The sequence below is a fragment of the Ambystoma mexicanum genome, chromosome 13, assembly GCF_040938575.1.
Source record: "Ambystoma mexicanum isolate Mex_15411 chromosome 13, UKY_AmexF1_1, whole genome shotgun sequence".
Lineage (NCBI taxonomy): Eukaryota > Metazoa > Chordata > Amphibia > Caudata > Ambystomatidae > Ambystoma > Ambystoma mexicanum.
Window position 1 is genome coordinate 497,667,881 of NC_090938.1, and position 21,675 is coordinate 497,689,555.

Consider the following 21,675-nt stretch of genomic DNA (forward strand, 5'->3'; position numbering starts at 1 on the left):
CAGGAAACCTGAAAGGGAACAGGTATGCAGCATAGGGAAGTAATAATCACTGTCAGGAAACCTGAAGGGGAACAGGTAAGCAGTGTAGGGAAGAGTTGATCGCTGCCAGGAAACCAGAAAGTGAACAGGTAAGCAGTGTAGGGAAGAGTTGAGCACTGCCAGGAAACCTGAAAGGGAACAAGTATGCAGCATAGGGAAGTATTAATCACTGTGAGGAAACCTGAAAGGGAACAGGTAAGAAGTGTAGGGAAGAGTTGAACACTGCCAAGAAACCTGAAAGGGAACAGGTAAGCAGTGTAGGGAAGAGTTGAGCACTGCCAGGAAACCTGAAAGGGAACAGGTAAGCAGCATAGGGAAGTATTAATCACTGTGAGGAAACCTGAAAGGGAACAGGGAAGTGGTGTATGGAAGAGTTTTTCACTTCCAGGAAACCTGAAAGGAAATAGGTAGGCAGTGTAGGGAAGAGTAGAGCACTGCCGGGAAACCTAAAAGGGAATGGGTAAGCAGAGTAGGGAAGAGTTGTTCACTTCCATGAAACCTGAAAGGGGACCAGTAAGCAGTGTAGGGAAGAGTAGAGCACTGCCAGGAAACCTGAAAGGGAACCGGTAAGCAGTTGTATAGCACTGTCAGGAAACCTGAAAGGTAACAGGTAAGCAGTGTAGGGAAGAGTAGAGCACTGCAAGGAAATCTGAAAGGGAACAGGTATACAGTGTAGGAAGGAGTAGAACACCTCCAGGAAACCTGAAACAGAACAGGTAAGCTGTGTAGGGAAGGGTCGAGCACTTTAAGGAAATCTGAAAGGGAACAGGTAAGCGGTAGTATGCACTGTCAGGAAACCCGAAAGGGACAGGTAAGCAGTGTTTGTAAGAGTAGAGCACTGCCAGGAAACATGAAAGGGAACAGGTAAGCAGTGTAGGTAAGAGTAAAGCACTGCTGGGAAACCTGAAAGGGAACAGGTAAGCAGTAGTATAGCACTGTCAGAAAACCTGAAAGAGAACAGGTAAGCAGTGTAGGAAAGAGTAGAGCACTGCCAGGAAACCTGAAAAGGAACAGGTAAGCAGCATAGGGAAGTATTAATCACTGTCAGGAAACCTGAAAGGGAACAGGTAAGCAGTGTAGGAAAGAGTAGAGCACTGCCAGGAAACCTGAAAGGGAACAGGTAAGCAGTCTAGGGAATAGTAGAGCACCGCCAGGAAACATGAAAGAGACAGGTAAGAAGTGTTTGTAAGAGTAGCGCACTGTCAGGAAACATGAAAGGGAACAGGTAAGCAGTCTAGGGAAGAGTAGAGCACCGCCAGGAAACATGAAAGAGACAGGTAAGAAGTGTTTGTAAGAGTAGCGCACTGCCAGGAAACATGAAAGGGAACAGGTATGCAGCATAGGGAAGTATTAATCACTGTCACACTGTCAGGAAACCTGAAGGGGAACAGGTAAGCAGTGTAGGGAAGGGGCCTGATCTCTGCTGGGAATCCTTAGAGAATGAGTGTGGGAAGGGGCCTCTGGAATGGGCACATGCAGGCAGTGGGGTGATGGGCTTCATCTCTACTGGGAAACCTCAGAGAATGGGCACGTGTGGGCACTATAGAAGAGGCCTGAAGGATGGGCACATGCCGACAGTGTAAGGAGGGGCATCCTCTCTGCTGAACATGGAAAAATAGAAAGAGAATGGCCTCCCACTGGCATTGTGGGAAGGGCAGGCTGGGATCGGCCTAATGGGCAACAGGGCAATACCTGCTGAAGTGTAGGCCCAACATAATAGGGTGAGACCATTTTTTTTTTATCGAAGTGGTTCTGTTTTCGGGCCAAAGTGGGTTCGCTTGATGAGTTACTTCACCCTGCACCTAATAGGTTTGACCATTTTATTCTCAACAAATATTCTTTCAAATGCAGTTTACAACACATTTTACCAGAACACTCCCCTTTTGGCACTACTCAAATGCTCCGTTATGAAAAATGAATTGTCATTTGTGACGGTGGCACACTTTTTCACTGGTATCTGGCCCAATTTTGTGACCCAGTCCAACTTTGGGGAAGAGTCAGAAGTTTTGACACTCTGTGAGGAATCCCTTTTCAATGTACAAGAGTAGGTGCTAGCGGTGGAAAGTTCTGGAAGACTCTGGAATACAGCACAAATTGACTATATCATATGATGTAGCTTTGCCTAAAGGGCCCACATAAGGGATGAGCACACAATTCCGGTTTCCATGGAAGCGCTATGCATGCTGCACAAATCAAAATAAAGGCATATATATATATATATATATAATATTGTACAAGTCTTACCTCGTTTCAAGAGGTTGACCCTGCCTTCCAGGCTGCAGTTCCAGCGTTCGTTGCGGAACTGGTACTGGCACTCGAGCAGGCCCAGGCGGATGGCATCCCGCAGGGTGGTGGCCAGTCCAGGCTCTTTGCGGCACAGCCGCCTCTGCTTCCGGGTCAGCTTCAGCAGGTCGCACTGCTTCAGGTGCTCCCTCCGAAGCGACGGGTTGGGGGAGGGTCCGGGTGAAGGGAAGTGGGTCAGAGCCTCTTTACTCGTCAGTCTGAAAGCAAAGGAAACAAGATGGAACCGTTAATGGGCTGAATGCCTCAGCATAGATCAGGAGACTATGAGTCTCGTCCTCTAGAGGAAAATCCACTCCATGCTTTCAGGATGACCTGGTAAAGTACATTGGAATACAGTGAATCTAAACCAGAGTCCTTTACACAGTCAGTATTTATCTTGAAACCCTGGTGTGATGCGGCTTTACAGTACATGCTACCGAATATTATGCAGTGTCGGGCACCACGTCGGTGACCCTGTAGAGTGGTGTGGTGCCTGCTGGTTCATTGTGGTACAGGGCTTAGAGAGGCGTTCACCTCACCACTTTTTCAAACTGATGGAGGTCGACATGACTGAGTAGTACGCGTACCCTTTCCAATCCCTCAAGATGACGTTACACTGCAGCCTTCCTGCACAGAAAGTTCTATTTGCTGAGTGCCACCCTTCTCGTGGAATTGGCAATGGGTTTGTTTGTTTTGTTTTTTTGCATTTATATAGCGCTGCAAACGCTCAGGCATCTGAGCGCTGGTTACCCACGGTGTGTGGTGCTCATTTATCGACCTCGGAAGGATGAAAGGTTGAGTTTGGCCCTGCCGGGATTCCTCTGCAGGCTCTGACCGGATGTCAAAGCGAGCGCTCTACCACTGTCCTACGTGTCATGAGCTGCAGGTCTCATAGCTCCTAGTGTATAGGTGTTTGCGTTGAACTGGAACCACTGTGACAACCAGCACTCGCTCAAAGGTTGGGTTGTGTGATATTGGGTTGTAGCACTGATTCCACTCTTGAGAGTGTTATAGAGGAACAGAAGTGAAGTAAGAAGGAAACGGGTAAGAGAGAGAGCTAGAGGAGAGAGGGATGAAGGCAACAGGAAGCCAAGCCACTTAGATAAGAGGAGAGAGCCGCAGACACTGGTGCGCAGAACTTTTCAACAGTCGAGATCCAACACACAACAGTAGTGATGATAACAATTGCAACAACCAAGGGAACGAAAAGGGTGGGGAGACTCTACTTCAGGCACCTTTAGTGATTTTGGGCAGGGACCGAGTCTAGTTACTACTGGATATTATTCCAATATTACGAACTTTCACGGTGGCGAAAATTATTTCCGTGAACAGCGGCATATACTTCTCTGTCCACGCCAGTGCAGTTCTCGTTATATATGCTTAGGTATTTTGCGGGTCATCTTTTGGCGATAGACCCACGCTGGCAAGCTTTGGCACGAGCATGGGATGCTCACCATCATGTTGGCTTTCCGGGCAAAGACCAGGGGTCTGCAACCTTTGGCTCTCCAGATGTTTTGATGTACAACCCCCATCAGGGCCAGGCACTATAGTCAGAGAGGAGGACTCACAGAGCTATAGTACACATAATATGGAGAGCCACTGCTGGCAGAGCCCCACCATAGAGGCGGAAGGATGTGCACCACTGTGCACTTGTAAAAAAGCAAGGGTGGTCCTGGGAGTTCCTCTGCCAGACATTAGTCCTTGTTACAAGGGCCTTACCCAGATTCTTTAGCCCACTATCTTTCACAGAGGAGAAATATCCTAAACATATCAGTCTTTGTCCTGCCCTGGGGCAGTCCAGCACCGAAATGCTAGGCAATTCTCCTCTGAACACGAGTACCGACAGCAACCCCAGACACGTGTTTCGGTCTGGTTGGACCTCATCAGTAGGGTGGAGCTGTGCCTCTCTAAGAATAGTGAGCAAGGGGTCCACGTCTGGATTCCCCTAGTAACTTAGGGTGAGACCCAAAGTTACTTAAAATAGGAAAAAAACAAGGGGAGGTCCTGGGAGTCCCTCTGCCAGACATTAGTCCTGGTTACAAGGGCCTTACCCAGATTCTTTAGCTCACTAGCTTTCACAGAGGAGAACTATCCAAAGCTCTGGGTAAGGCTCCTGTAACCAGGACTAATGTCTGGCAAAGAGACTCCCATGACAGTCGACATTTTCACTATAAACCACTTGGGCCTTATGTGTGCATTTATCCCATTAGTGGCAGGGGCATCCCGGGCAGCAGCCTGCCCGCATCCCCTCACAACGTCCTCTGGTATGCGCTGCATCCCTGTATGGGAACCAGCATTGCAGCCACAATAGGCACCGGGTACATGGGGGCATAAGGGCAGTGGCCCCCGTTCCTCTTTAACAATAAAGGCGAAGTATCATTTTGCCCTCTTGGAGATTCTGCAAGTATTTGCATCGGGCTACCAAAACCGGGGGAAAAACAAGCATTGGCAATACCAATAGTTTGGGATTTTCTGTAGGCATAGCTAATGAGGTATTAGCTGGCCATCGATGGTAGCAGGTGCAAAATGGTACGAGTACCTAGGCATCTAAAAGCAGTGCCTAGCAAATGTCTTGTACACAAACCACAACTGTTGGCTTTGCCAATGCTTGTTTTAACAGGACTTCAGTGAAGGACATGCAGAGTGGTTATAAATCGAGTGGCTGAAAGCAGACCTGGTAAGACATTTTTCTTACACCAGCAGTGCATTTACAACTCCAATTAAGTCATTAACGCTCAGAAGACTGCTTGAAAAAACACTGGCAAGCACTTTGAGTGCAAAGTTTCATAGTACGGTTTGATTAACGTTATCTCAAAGAGTTCCCATGGGGAAATGTTTTGGGCAGGGAGTAGCAGGAACTGGGTGGGAATGGCCACAGGGATTAGTATGGCCATGGGCAGTGTAAAGAACTCTTGGTGGCAACAGTAGAGGCAGACACAAGTGATCACAGTTCAAGGTTGTTTATTAAACTGTAAATGCAGGGTGGAAAACTCCTAAACTAAACCTAAATCTAAGATGAGAGCAAGCTTCAACCATCAAATGAAAAATAAAGCAGTCCTTGTGGCTTTGTGTCAAAATAAAAAGACCTAAAAAAAATGATTGCCAAATCCTTACAACTAGTTGCAGAAAGAGTGTGGGATAGGGTTTTAAATAAAGAAAGAAGTGTTCACAAATAATAAGTCAGGATGCGATTGCCAGAGGTCTCCCTTCCCCACGTTTTGAGCATGTAACAAAGTGGATCTCCTGAGCACAACACATGCTCAAGCTTTCCCAGCACGAGCCGATAGTTCTGTACCAGCTACTATCAGGTTCTTCGATGGCCACGTCTCTTGTGAATACAAAGTTCTTGCCTTCGAGGCTTGATGTATCCGACAAACAAACCCAAAGTTCTGTTCCAACAATACTGTGAGTCATGGCTTCAACCCTGGGTCCCCCTCTTCCGGGCGTAGACCTTTCACGATTTGTATTCAACCATCTAAATAAAAAGTTCCTTTTCCAATCAACTTTTGGGTGGTAACTTCCCACCCCTGTATCTCTCTCGGCCGGGCTCGGATCCAAATGACAATGGGGACAATTCACTTTCCCATGTCTTCCAATTCTTCTTGCAATCACGAATCTTAATGGCTTTTTAAACAATTCAGGCTTTGCCCTTTTTGGCGGCTTCACTCTGCCGGGTTCACACTTGCCAGCTTTCGCCCAAACAGTTCACTGTGGACATTCCTTGGTCGGGTTCACGTCTGACATCACTCTATTCACAGGGACTTCAGGCTTCGCACCCTTTTGTTAGAATCCCTCAGTCGGGTTCACTTCAGCCAACCTTTGCTAAACAGTTTACTGTTTTTTCGGGACTTCAGACTTTGCCCCTCTTCATCAGCATCCCTCCGCCGGGTTCACTCTTGACAAATTTTGTGCCACTCTGTTCATACACTCATTTCACCATGCAGGATTAATTTCCCTTAGCTTCTCAATGATCTACCGGTCAAAGACTTTCAACAGTACAGAGGATTTTATAAGACCCCTGTATGACCACTTGACCTCCTTTCGCCTCTTCCCAAGGCGCTCTGGTTAAGCTAGTCTCTACCATCGGGTAATCGCCCAGAGTTTCCTGCGTTAGCACCCATGTGATGCAGGCCTCCCCTGTTGCTGGCTTTCCCCCTCTCTCTTCAATAATATCTTTAAATCTTTCAAAGTTCAAATGAACCGTTGGCTACTTTTTGCTCAACACAGTCCGGTTTCTTATTGATTCTCCCCTCGACTCACTGGCTGTGATGAACCGGTTGGCTTTCTTTATCCTTGGAGTCAAGGTTGGTACTACCGAGACCAGCATCCTTCCCTGGCTTGTTTATCAGCGGAGGAGGGTCTTGTGTACCGTAGGCATCTGCTGCAACACACGCTGGCTATTATTTGCAGTCTTATGCTTCCATCTGCAGAGGTTTCATGGGTCTTGGTCGGAAAGGGCAAGCTCGCTTCTCTCCTTGACACGCCCTTGATATTCACCATCTCTCTCCTCTTGAACTGCTGTGCTGAGTAAGTTCTCGCATTGTGCGGTCTCCCTTGCTCGTCTTGTGCTCTTGTGCTCCACCTTTTATCCCTGTGGGGAAGGGAAAGAGCCATCAGGTGTGTGTAAACGGCTCTAGTGTTAGTCCGTTGTCTTTTATGTTGTGCGAAAGTGTTCATGGGGGAAGGGCGGGGCAGTGTTTTGGAATATGCTACGTGGTAGGATGGGATAAGGTGTTAAAGAAAGGGTATACCATGTCTCACCCATCGGTTTCTCACTCCCACTCCCTGAGGCACCCCCATCAAGGTGATCCTCCCTCACTGGTCCACCCCCAGGAACTGGATCCCATAGCGATGGCTGTGTCCTGGCCACCTGGATGACAGATCCCCGGGGATTAGCCAGGGAGACACCTTCAGGTTTCTCACAGCAGTCAATGGGTGGGCACATAATCAAACAACACTTACAGGCTGTGTGCCCTCCTCATATGCCATCCCACCTTATCTGAACACTAATGCAATAGTTTTGGCTTATGACACCAAATAGCCCAAACTAAAAAGTCAGGATTGAGTGCCGTGCTGGTCTACCTCACTGGGTGCGGCAGTGTTACTATCTCCTCTCCCGCTGGGCTCAGGCTTGTTGGCATGTTAGCATGCATCTTGCACAATTAGCGGGTAAAACTCAATTTAAAGTGGGAAGGGTACCCACGCAATGGGCCATCTATGCTTTGATGGGTGGGGTGGGGCAGGACAACACGGTTTGTCAGGTGGGGGAGTTAGTAAGGGGGAGTAGGGGATCTTTAAGCAAAATGCTGCAAAGAGAGCTCAGCAGTGTAGACGGCTGCAATTCCTGCTGCAAAATGCACTGCAAAAGATATTGTTTTGACCACGGGATGGGCACGACTGCTTCACTTGGCTCGGTGTGGGAATTTCTCTGCCCTAGCGAAAATCTAAAGTTGGCACACATGCCAGCCAAATCCTAGCAAGCCCCTGATAACACCCAGGCCGCCTAGAGCCTCCTGGCCGTCTCGGAAAGTCACAGAAAATTAAACATTATGCATTAAACGATATCAGCAACCAAAACTTATGACGCGGCAGCAAGTGGCGACACTTAAGGGAGAGCCGCGGTTGCAATCTTGATCCAAGGTAATAGAACGTTGGTAAATAGATCTTGGGTCAAGAAGGTGCTGAAATGTGCTTGTACCTGGTGTAATGTGCAAAGCACACTTCCCAAGTACAAAGAGCACTGTTCAAACATGAAGTCTGGAGGGCTGATTAGGGCCCTGGGCTTGGAAGCAGGCAGCATTTCAAGTCTCTGCTCAGTCTCTGAACGCACTGTGTGCTCTTGGGCATATCCCTTCAGGTTGAGCATCAGCTACTGAGCTGTCACCCTAAAGAGGTGGACAGTTAGATGTTCCTTCATGAAAGGCCATAGCAATGTGGCCAAAGACTTTTTTTGATGCTTTTGTTTTTGACCACACAGATGACAACACTGAGGTCCTGCCAGTGCAAAAACCTTTTTTTCTCTCAAATAGATATGTATTGAAAGAGATTGACAACTAAATACACGTTAGCTACTAACATGCGCCAAACAAAAGCAGTACTGTAAGTATCCAGAACCTTGGTCTCTTCATAAAGGAATCAAAAAAACCTTCAATCATGGGTTTGTGTGTGATTGCAGCCGCGAGAGTCCATTTGGTAACATAAGGTGTCCATGCCATATGCAACTACATTCTTTAGCGGGAGCAACACTCTGGATCACGTAGAAGCTCATTTTGCTCCTAGACGTAACATGACGGCAGAGAACTGGTACGTTTGCATTGAGGCATAGCCAGGTCCCTGCGCCAGATTGCCTCATTTGCACTGCGGGCTGCAAATGTAAAGGGCAAAAGGCGGCATACAAGCTTGCACACCACATTTTGCCCTTCACATTTGCACTCTGCATTGCAAAGTGAGAAAACGCTGCCTGACATGCTTGCATGCTAGGCATCGTTAATGCTTCATTGCATGGCAAGCGGCGATCACAATTACAATGGGGAGTGTTTCATTTCAACTGTGAACACTGCTTAACATGTTTTCTCATGTGTTGTCACGTGTTGTACGTGTAGCATCCAAAATGCTTTTTCCAACAAAATCATAGGTCTTCAGACTAAAATAGCTGACAAACTGTATCAACTAACCGCCCGTGGTCCAACTACTCCGATACCTACCGCCTCCCCTCATCAACTATCAGGCTTTAAATTCACCAATGTATCTGTACCAGAGGTACAAAAAGTTATAGCCTCACTAAAACCATCAAACTGCCAAGGCGACAGATGTCCAGCGCAGATTATAAAAGATGCGGCCAGAGACCTGGCTCCATTCATTACCAAACTAATCAACTCGTCATTCTCTAGTAATTCCATACCTTGCAACCTGAAGGAATCGTGGGTACTCCCCATACTCAAAAAACAAATGCTAAACCCGTCAATACTGGCAAATTAGAGACCGAACACTACGGTTCCCTTCCTATTAAAAATTCTAGATAGGGTTGCATATTTGCAAATGCAAGACTATCTAGAGACAAACAAACTATTAGGAACACAACAATCTGGCTTCAGACCTCAGCATGGAACTGAAACGGCCCTTGTTGACCTCAAAAGCCAGCTTGACGACCTAAAAGATAAAGGAAAAGTGGCCATCCTATTTCTCCTTGATCTATCGGCGGCGTTGGACCTGGTCGACCACAAGGTACTCTGTGATCACCTCACCACGGCAGCTCACTTCTCAAGCACCGCCATCACCTGGATTCAGTCGTTCCTCAATAACATGACCATGCGTGTCTTCTCACCATTAGCAGCGGCAGACCCTATACCCATTACCTGCGGTGTGCCCAAAGGCTCATGAGTCTTGCCTACTTTGTATAATATCTTTACAAAGCCTTTGTTTGATAAACTGGACCATCTGGGTGTTACCTACACCAACTACCCAGATGACACCCAGATACTCCTACCCCTATCAGGAAACTATGACACAGATGCATCTCGGATAAACGAAATCTAAACCATCACTCAGGCATGGATCGCCATCCACGGCCTCTGCCTGAATGATGACAAGACTGAAATCCTCCTGGTTAGTTCACCCACCAACTTAAACAAACTTAGCCGAAACTATACCAGCATCAGCATAGATGGGAACAACATACCCATCGCCTAAGATGTAAAAACTCTAGGTTTTTACTTCGACGCTAACTCCAATCTAACCAAACAAGTGAACATGACTGCCCAGCCACTGCCTACACAGGCAAGCTGATCAGGGCATGTAGACCTTTGTTGTCATCCAACAGCTGCCTTATACTAGCCAGAGCACTCATAAAGTCCAAATTGAACTAATGTAATGGTCTCTACATAGGCGCTAATAAGTCCATACTCAACAAACTGCAGATTTTGCAGAACAACGTGCTCAGAGCTGCCCTAAACATACCTAGAAGAGAGCACATCTTAGCAACCAGAAAACTCTGCTAATGGCTCTCCATACTGATGGCTAATCCGAGCATGTAGACCATTCCTAACAGAGGCTAGCTGTATTACCTTAGCTAATGCACTTATCATATCCAGATTGGACTACTGCAATGCACTATATGCGGGATCTAACAAGTATATCCTTAACAAACTCCAAACACTCCAAAATAACGCTATTAGAGTAGCTTTAAACATTCCTAACAGAGCCATGTCTCTACTTCCAGAAGGAACATCCACTGGCTAAAAATTAAAGACAGAATTACCCTCAAAATTCTCTCACTCATGTCCAAAGGCCTTAACAATATAGCTCCTCCCTACCTAGCAAATAGAATTAACAAAAGAATCTCAAACCGCCCCATAAGAATGACTAACGCTTATACACTGATGGTGCCTAGATACAAAAAGAGCACAGCTGGCGGTGCTAGCTTTCCAGTCATAGCAGCCCAAACATGGAACAAAATCCCCTTAGAACTTAGAAAGGACCAACCTTATCCAAGTTTCAGGCGCAAGATCCTTTCATGGATACGATTGAATGACATCTAACGTAATCACTCTCTCTCACCAGAACCACTTGTACTGAGTGTCACCCCGTCTATGCCCTTTGTTAAACCTGACCCCCTATAGGGACTTCCGTCTACTACTGCTACTATCTAGGAATCTCACTGGATCCTCTGGGACTACAATACTTTGGCTGATTGTTACTTAACACTTCATGCTCCTGACACCCGGCATCAATTGTTACTTAGCACTTTATGCTCCTGACACCTGGCATTAATTGTTACTTAGCACTTTATGCTCCTGACACCTGGCATTAATTGTTACTTAGCACTTTATGCTCCTGACACCTGGCATTAATTGTATAGCATATTCAGACTGTAACGCTGCTGAACTGTCCCACTGCCTATTCTGTTTTCTATTGTAACTTAAGTTCTCAAGTTTCCTTGTAATGCTTGCGCCCGGCTACCTGCGGGTTTGGTTTTTGCGCTATATCAAATAAACAAACAAACAAACAACCAAACAAACAAACAAACAAGAAAAGATCAAATTGAAGACTCTTTGCCTCACCCACAAAGCGCTAAACCACCTAGCCCCACTTATCTCAACGACAAATTCACACGGAGACCCTACACTCGTACTTCTAGATCTACCAACAACTCTTGTGCCTAGTGGTACCTAGATACAACCTAAAATGAGCAGGTGGTTCCAGCTTCCCGGTCATGGCCTCCCAACTATGGAACACACTCCCACCGAACATCAAATCCATCCAAGTATTTGTAAAATTCAGGAGTAGTATTATCGCCTGACTACTTAATAATAATGAACTTAATTCCTTCCTGTAATTATGTATCCCTCACTACTCTGTGAACGTCCATGTATGCTTGTATTTACTATGCATTCATGACTGAATTCAAACTTGTACTATGTAGTATCTGAATTCTTGCTCTGCACTATGTATCGCATGTGCTATGTATCTGACTGAATGCATGAGTGTACTATGTATTACCTGAACTCTTGCTTTATACTATGTATCATATGCATTTTGTGTCTGAAATGTAACATGTAACCTTCTTCTTACTCACTAGCGCCCAGATACTCCTGGGTCAGGTGCGTGATACAAGTAAAATAAACAAACTTGTCTGTCCTGTGGCCGCACACTTATAAATTCTCATACTCTAAACCAACTGTACACACTGGCACAGGGCATAATGCTTTATTGCATACAATTGTAACTTTGAATGACCTGTCCTGCTGACCACCACATGAATATTGCTGTTGTAATCGCATCATAATGTTGCACACAACGTGCCTTTGTGCTGATATGTAAATGATGATTGATGAACTTTGGATCAGGCGGGAAAATTAGGCCCTGAGGAAGGACGCTTTTCGGTCCGAAATGCATTGCCATGTTTTCGTATCTGCACTTTTATATGATCGAATTGAACACCTCAATTTCAAAACCACTACGAATTGTAAATGTGTGCTTAAGTGAAACACTAATCTAGAAGGCTTTTCACCACAAAGTTCTTTCTACCTCTAAATCATCTTTAAGCAAACCCAGCATGGGATATAGAGTGTACAGCCCACACCGAAGGTTGATTAGCCTAGGTCTCTTCTGTTTTCTAGTTATCTCGAGTGCCTAGCATGGTGGCAGCAATTAGTGGGCTGCACCCCACACACACAGATCTACTTGTTAAGACAACATTACCTAAAAAACAAGTAAACAAGCTATGCCCACTCACAACGCCCTGCAAATAAAGCAAACTCTCTCCCATGGCCAATATATTCCCACTCGAGGAATAATGCTTAGAATTGGCAAACTGCTCTTTAAAAAAATATATATATAAACACTTACACAAAATAAGAAGCCAAATGACCACCTCCATAACAACGAAATACATAAACTGTGTGTCAAAAAAGCAATCGAACCATCCGATTTTGCCTGCCAGACATGCACAGACCTACACACACCTTTGACATTACTTAGACCAAGGAGTTCCTACCCTTCCCACGGACCCATGTCAAAGTATCCTCCAGAACCATCGGCCCATCTTACTAAGCATAGCACTTTCCTCTCCCAGAGAGATGCTCACATGGGTTCAATGTAACCCCCTCCTCTTCTCTCCCTCTCACCAACAGTCTCACCCAATCTCCATCCAACACCATGCCAAAACGATTGCAAATGTATATGTTTCTCCCCTACTGATCAAGGTAGTCTCATGGATGCCCCAGTGATCTCCTGCAACCACTGGTCTACGGCCTTCAACTCCTATGTGGCTCCCTTTGGAATCAGGTTCCACAGCATGAGCTTCACCAGGACATTGATTGCACCCAATTGTACCTAACCACAAAACACAACTAAGCCCACTGTAGACAAACGTTCAGCAACTTCCTTCCTCGTCCGCTGGGCTCCAGGCAGGGCTGGTGAACTGAACCAGCAGTGGAGAGGGTTCATCCCTTGGGCGAATTAATATACATCTCCAAGTTTACCGCAGGACATCCCTCTGCCTAGACATGTCCAGCAGTAACATGTTCAGCTTCTACTGCAGCTAAAGACATGAGGCCTCATTACGAGTTCAGCGGTTTGGTAGAAAACGGTGGTAATGCAGTGGTAACAGAGTTACCTTTTAAGCAGTTAGAGGAGGTGTGAGCTAGACAGCACCAGATAGTAGTTATCTGGCAACCATGTCCTTGGCTCCACATGTGTTTATGGATGCTGTTGCGTAGAAATATTGCATGCTTGACGATGCATAAAATCCCAAACCAATGGTGGAATGAAGATAAAGTAATTTCATGGAATTAAGGTAGGATTTGTTGCTTGTCTTTAATGGGTTTGTATATGTGTGTGCATGTGTCCAATGCTATACAGTTTGTGTGTTTGCATATCTGTGTGTGTGTGTGTGTGTGTGTGTGTGTGTGTGTGTTTGTGTGTGTGTGTGCAAGAGGCTTTGAATGAGAGCGCACACACGTGAATGCTTCTGGGCATGTTTGTTTGAGTGACTGAACGAATGTTTGTGAGTGCACATGCATGTGTGTGTAGGTGAGTGTGCATGCAAACATGTGTTAATTTGGTGGAGGTTGAATGGTCAGCACCGGCAGGATGATGAATATCCTTTTTTTCACATACAAGTTTTGTTGGCATTATAATAAAAGGTTTTTAGATTGTAATACGGCCCTGTAATTGGGCAGATAATAATATAGTGGTCTGCCACTAATTATATCTTAAAGAAAATATGTTTGATCAACTTAAGTCTAAGTTGTGGTTGCAGGCTTAATCAAGATCTGACACACACGATCCAAGGAAATTCAAGCAATAGGATGTCTCACAGATTAAAACTGTCAAAAAGAAGACTGAACTCTGTGTGTGTACTCTAAGGTATACAAATGAATTAAGATAGAATAACTTCTCACCTGGACAGTAAAAGAGATATTTCATAACATTGCACAAAATATCGTCAAAATCTGTTTTTAATGTTAATGTCAACAAATGTACAGAAAAGTATATTAAGCACCATTCAAAATAAAATTTGCAGCTCAACGTCAAGTATAGTAGTGTACCACAAAATGTTTTTAACAAGGTCTATCCTTGATTTAATTTGTATTCATAACAAAATTATATCCAGGCAGTATAATATTCATTAAGTTAAAAGACATTTTAAACCTCTTTGATGGTTGAAGGCCCTCTAAGGCAATGTACACCTTTCTGGTATCACCCTTCATAAGGATTAGGGCACTTCTATCTTCCTATATAGGTTAAATAATGATAAGCTAATTATCCAGTCTAATTCAAAATTATCCGTATTTTTCTAAAAAAAACTCATATAATGTAAAGAGACTAACCACCCTCTTTATAATCTTTCACCTAAAATCCATGGATGTGATCATCTAAACAAATTAGGGTGATTCGTTGTGGATAGTCCAATAATTCTGTGGATTCTTCGAGTAGTCAATAGTTCATCCAGTTCTCCGTAAAAATAGGGAATATATACATAACTTGTTTGAAAGTGTAGAATCAAATATACATATAAATCTAAATGATGTTCGATGGGGATTAATCAACGAAAGTGGGTCACACTTCTTTTTACTTTATTTGTCCCAAATAGTAAATACCACAAGGAGGACTCGATCAATCCTACAATTAAAATTGTTGAGTAAATGATTCTAATAATTTACGATAATGGTCAAATAACAGGATAATTCACGTATATGTCTAAAAAAATGGGGATCTTACTCTTAAATGTGTATTCATTCCCCGTCACTTATCTATCATTGTCGGAAGGAGTTAAACTGCTCATCCATGAGCGTTCTCCTTATAAGGAGTTAATTCTAGGAAGAGGTATGTTATGATGTCATTTCCGGTTAAAAAGCAAGTCCATGGCCCACGTAAAATGTCATCAAAGTAAGCGCCATCTCAAATGGAACTCTGCAAACTAGTGAAGGGCAAAGTACTGTAGTATACTAGAACGTCATTACCAGTAAGAACTCAAGTACATGGCTTGCATACAATTTCGTCAAGGTAAATACCATTTCAAATCAAATTTCATTTACCTTTAAAGTACAGAATTAGTATGGTATATCCATATCAAAAATTATATGCAACAATTTAAACAGTCTTGTGAGAAGACCATGGAAGACCCAATTATTGGCCAAGTACCAGTTATTGTCAATCAAACCTTTTGTAGCGTGTAATCTTTAGCATGCCTCTGGTAATGCCAACCGTCAAGAGGTGTACGGGAGGAGGTTTTAGAGTTCCAAGATATGTGGAAGGAGCGGTCAAGTGCAGCATCTTTAGAGCCCATGGAGGAGACGATAAGTAGGAGGGACGGATGCTCGCCACTCTCAAAGACTGCCCAGGGATCAAATAGTAGAAGAATGGGGGGGAATCAAGAGTGCTAATTAGTGGCCAGAAAGTCATGGATGTGAGTGTGGTCAGTTTCAGGAGAGTACTTGCTCCAGAGGCCAGACTAAAAGGAGGGGGAAGGATCACCCAGTGAGTGGTCATCAAGGTAGCTTACAATATGGTTTAAGATGACTCTTTGAAGGATTTTCGCGTGATGAGTTAAGAGGAAGGCAGAACCGAAGAAGGATTATTGGTATCTGCTAAGGTTTTCTACCCTGTTCGGATGACAGTGGCTATTTTATTGCAGGTGGGTTAGGAAGAGATTAAAGTGAGAGGAGAGGTAGAACCAGATCTTTGATTAATTGCAGTGTGAGGGGCTCAACGGAAGCAGAGGACGGATTATATTTTGATTTTTTTGATTTTGAGGAATTTCTTACGCGAATAAACTATATTCGGGCGCAGGTAACAACTGAAGGTCAGGGCATAAGGAAAAACAGATATTTGACTATAATAGATTGAATTTATCTGAATAAAAAGGTTTTAATCAGGTCCACAGTCTCACATGTTCTGATCTCCAGTGGAAGTTGGTTCCAAATTCTTGGCCCAAACACTCCAAATCTTCTATCTCCCCTGGAGACACAGTTCGACCGTGGAACACAGATCAAAAATGTATCTCCAGAACTGAGCTTTCTAGTTGGGCAGTATGGAATGATTTTCTCTGTGAGGTAATTCGGGGCAAGCAACTTCAGGCCCTTATAGACCAAACAGGCTACCTTAAATGTGATTCTATGCTCCACCATAAGTCAGTGGAGGGATCTCTGCATCGTAGAGACATGGTCCCATTTCCTAACATGTCTGATTACTCTAGCTGCGGCATTCTGCGCCTTTTGCAATCTAGCAACTTGTTTATCTGGAATTCCTGCTAGCGGGCTATTGCAGTAGTCTAGGTGGGGTTAGTCATTGCCCACACCACCACTGCCCTATCCTCTGTTGGCATAAAAGGAAGCACATTCCTCAATAGACTTAATGAGTAGAACACTGCCTTCACTTATGCCCCCACCTGTGCTTCACTCCCCAGATGTTCATGCCATATACAACCCAGGTTTTTGATTTTTTTGGCATAGTGAAGTTGTTCCCCTAGGATCGGGGGGTGGGGGGGAAGTACTCTGTCTCTCTTCCAGCATTTTATTCTTAGGGCCAAACAGTACAATCTGTGCTTTGGTTGCATTCAACTGTAGATGATTAGAAGTCATCGGGCCTCATTCTGGGTTTGGAGCTAGCCATGGAGTAATTAGCTCCATGGTTGCCTCCGAAATCGTCCCAAATCCAGCATGGTGAATGGAGTAATTACCGGTCCATTCCAGGGTTGGAGGGACCGGTAATTCTCTATTCACCTTTTGCCCTTCCCCATTCCCATTTCTGCCCCATAGGGCTCAATGGGAATGGGGAAGGAGGTAATTACGGCACCGTAAATTACGGTACCATAGTTACCTCCGAAGTACCTTTGCGGGTCCCATACTTTACTCCTGCTAAAAGCAGGAGGTAAGAAAGGACCCGCAAAGGGACCTCGGAATATGGAGGTAAGGGATTACCGGCATAGGCACCCTTACCGGTGCCGGTAATTCCTTACCTCCAACCTCGGAATGACCCCCAATAGTCACTCTTCAAGCTCATTCCTACACATTGATTTTTTCAAAAGCATCAGCGATGTTCTGAATCTCAATATAAATCTGAGTACCATCTGCGTATGAATGAAGCCGCAGACCGTACTTCTTAAAAATGTTGAATACTGGACGAAAGTATAAGTTAAAGAGTAGGGGCGACAAAGATGAACCCTGTGGCACTCCACATTCCAAGTCCACCATTTCCAACGTGAAACCTTCCAGTAGAACTCTTTGCGTCCTATCTTTTAGGAAGGATTGGAACCTGTGTACTAACAGTTCTGAGGCGCCCCCCCACGTGCCTGATGAGGTGTGGCATAATAGGGTGGTGCACAGTGTCAGCTGAGAGAAGAATGGGTGGAATCTTTGAGGGGGAAGTGGGGTAAAGAAGACAGAGGAGAGAAGAGAGTATGGGTTCTAGAATGTGGAGATAAGGGGAAGAGAGAGAAGTGGGTGGTAAGGATGCAGAAAATTTAAGAGACCATGGAGGAGAAGGATGAAACAAAGTTATTAGCAGAGAGAGAGGAATGTGTGGAGCTGCTTTTGGGAGGGGAGAGTTGGGCCTGGAGGAACATGGAGAGTTTATGGGGGCGGGAACAGAGAGAGGCCATCAATCCAATGTGTTAAGAGGATTTAGTAAAGTGGAAAGGAAAGAGGCTTTGTAGGCTTTGCAAAGAGCCTGGGAGCAATCCTTGCACCAGCGGCCAAGGTGGCGATGCATGATTGCCTTCAGCTGTCGGATGGCTGGACAGATCAAGGGTTAGGGGCAGGGGCAAAAGGAGGTGAAAAAACAAGTAGGACAGTGAATGTCGTAAGCGGTGTCAAGTGCAGTATTGAATTCTTCGAAGGCAAGTCTGATGAGTGGGTGAATGTAAGAGAGAAGTCTTGGAAAGAACCTGAAGGGAGGACCCTTTGGTGGTGGATGAGTAAAGGGGCTTGGGAGAGTAGGAGTAGATAAGGAAGTGGGTGCGTGAGTAGTTGGAGGCCAAGTAGTTGGTGGAGACAGCAGAGGAGTTGAGTGTGGAGGGTAGAAGATGGCCTCGAGGGAGTTGCCATGGGTGTGAGTTGGATGGTTGTGCAGCCTGACCAGGGAGTGGTAGGAAGGCGTGAAATCCATTTTCAATTGGTGAGCTTTAGGTTGAGGCCACTCAGTACGACCAGGGGGACGTCTGCTAGGATTGCTTCACATAGTGGCTCTAGTTTAGAGTAAGAAAGGTTGTAACAAGTAGCGGAGAATGCTTTTGGTCCCGGGGATTTTGGGGGGGTGGCTAATATCGCGCCAGCGGGAGGCTTGGGGGAGCAGCGGGCACCAGTGGGGCAGCCGCCCCCCTTTTACCCACCTCATTCCACCACTGACTGTACCAGTGTGTCGTAAAGGATGGCGATGCTCTAATTCGTTTTACATCACTGGTGATGTCTTTTTAGGGGACAGCACAGCCAGAACATGCATTTGACAGAAGGACAGCCCGAATATAATGAGACCGTGCCAGCTCTTCTCAAAAAGAGTGTGATGTTTTGAATGAGACAACACTCCCACTTCTCAGAAGGACTGCATGTCTTGTCCCATGGGCCGCTGTGCGGTTAATGGGGCAGTGACATCTATTCTCCAAAGAACACAAGTGGGTTGTGATGCTTTTAAGGGTTCATGGTCAGCTCTTTTCTCAAGGGGAAGAATACAGCCAATGAAAAAGTAGTAGCATTTGCCACAAGGGCAGCTATGCCTTAAATGGGACCACATCGTCAATTCTCAAAAAGTCTGCTGTGGTTTTAAAGAGACATTGGCCCTCATTCCGAGTATGGAGGTAGTCATGGCGCTATTTGCGCCATGACTACCTCTCATAGCGGTACCGACTCTGACTTGGTTCAATGGGGACTTACCGGTGTAGTCCGACCTTTACGGGACCAGTAAGTTCCCCATTGAAAAATCCATTCCCTATTCCCATTTGAGCCCCCATAGGGCTCAATGGGAATGGGGAAGTAGCTAATAATGGTACCGCAATTTGCAGTACCGTTATTGGCTTTGAAGTCCGTTAACGGATCCCGTCCATAACGCCTGGTCAGGTAATCCCTTTGCGCCCAACTCGGAACGAGGCCCATTATCGGAGGGTTTTAATGCTTTTAATGGTTCAGGGTAAGCTCTTTTCACAAGGGCAAGGATACGGCCAATGGAACTGCGGGAGCGCTGCCACACTTGGTAGATTTGCTCATCCACCTCCACGCACCTCTCGCTAAGGTAAACAATTCGACTGAAAATAAAGTTACTAACCGGAACTTTCAAAAAGTACATGCACTGGATTTTCAGAGATGTACCACTAAAATCACAACCATTACATCTACAGCTGACCCCCCCCCCCCCAATCCCCTCCTGAGCAACTCGTTTGTTGAATCTTTCAACACTGAGCTTGGATGCCTACTAGATAAATTGGCCCCGCTTAAAACCAAAACAGTTTGTGACAATGTAGGACGTGGAAAATGGTTCAAGCAAAATCTTAAATCGTTAAAGTCAGGTAAAAGAAAAGCCGCGAGAAGTTGGCTGAAATGCCCCTCCACGGAAACCAAAGCTGCCTGGAAAGTTTTAGAAGGCACCCACAAAACTGCCATAATCGAATCTAAAAAAAACCTTCTCAACAAGCCGAGAATAAAGCTAAGAAGTTACTTGACATTTTTAAACTCTTAAAAATACCACAAGCACAATCAGTCGCATTTGTTCCCTCCAACTTGGACTGCACTAAGGCGCAGCTGGCCTTCTAGGCTAAAGCCTCTAAAGCAAGAGACAACATTCAAAAGGACCGGGCAATGCATGACATGAATAACCCTACTATTAAAGTCCTTCTCTAAACTTAGACCCCCCCCTGCATTTAACTTTCACCCAGTATCCATCCCCGAACTAGTGGGTATCCTGGGCACAATGCATCTGTCAGCCTGTCCGGGAAATACCGTTCCACCTAAATTGATCCTAGACAATAAGGACATTTTTGCCCCATTCTTGGTTAGACTTATCAATGCCTCTTTTCGGACCTGTGTCAGAAAATGTTAAAAATGTAACTGCGACCCCCTTGTTAAAAAAATGTGGCTATATCCCAACGACTCGAATAACTTGAGGCCATTAACGAATTGCAATTTTCTATTAAAAATCATGGAGATGGTGGCCACTCCACATTTATCTATCAATGCTCTGCACCCTAGACAGTCGGGTTTTCGACCCCATCACAGCACTGAGACCGCTCCTATCAATCTACAGACACATATGCTGGGAATCATGGACAGACGAAAGGCCGGCATACTTGTCCTGCTGGACTTATCGGCGGATTTTGACCTCCTGCACCATGAGCACTTACTCTACACCCTGAGAGATATGGGCCACTGCCCTGAGGTGACCTCTAAATGGGTCCAGTCGTTCCTGAGCGGACGGCTGTCCAGAGTCTGCTGGGGGGATGCCTCCTCTTCACCTGGCCCTTTAACCAATGGGGAGTCTCAGGGGGCATGTATGTCCCCGGTACTCTTTAACTTATATGCTAGACCTCTCTGCAGTCTCCTGGAAGAATCAGGGGTCATTTTCTACCAACTATGCAGACAATACCCCGTTGGTTCTGGAGCTCTCTGGAGACCAACTACTGCAATTCTCTTCTCACTGGAGCTGACAAACAGCGCATGCAGAGATTACAGATTGTCCAAAATGATGCGGTACAAATCATCCCACAGACAGGCACTGAGCTGGCTCCCTGTGAAAGCTCGGATACAATTTAAGGTAGCCACCTTGGTGCACAAATATCTGTAAGGAATAACCCCAGCTTACTTGAAATCTTTAGTGACACGGTATGAGCCAACTAGATCACTGGGCTCATCTAATTTGATGCAGGTTGCCTGACCAACCTTTAAGCGGACCAAAGGTCTGCAATTTCAGCAAAATCCTGGAATACTCTTCCAGTCTCTGTATGACTAGAAAACAACTCTAGAACTTTCAGGAGAACTCTCAAGACTCCCATTTATTTTTTCAGTGATCTCTGACTATCCCATTCTTGATCCTCTTTTCCTGTCCAGTGATATTGTTGTCCACTGTGTATTTGTGTGCCCTGATCCCTGCGGGCTCCGGCGCATTATCAATAAATAAATAAATAAATAAATAAATAAATAAATAAAGGCAGCTATGCTTTAAACAGGGCAATACCCTCTATTCTCAAAGGGCAGCTGTGATTTTAATGAGTCATTATCAGCTCTACTGAAGAAGGCCAGCTATCCTGTTAATTGTACATTACAAGCTCTTCTCACAATGGTGGGGATACATCTATAGAATAGCAGACACACTTGTGTCATGGGCAGCTATGCCTTTAATTGTATAGTGCCAGCTCTACGCAAATGG

General features: G+C 45.3%; 1 protein-coding gene across 1 annotated transcript in view; it reads right to left on the reverse strand.

Moving 5' to 3' along the window:
* Positions 1-21,675, reverse strand: part of WNT9B (Wnt family member 9B) — a 63,664-nt gene that overhangs the window by 23,824 nt on the left and 18,165 nt on the right. Inside the window, exon 2 of the mRNA XM_069634159.1 lies at positions 2,284-2,540. Coding sequence (XP_069490260.1) covers positions 2,284-2,540 — 257 coding nt within the window. The remainder of the gene's footprint in view (positions 1-2,283; positions 2,541-21,675) is intronic.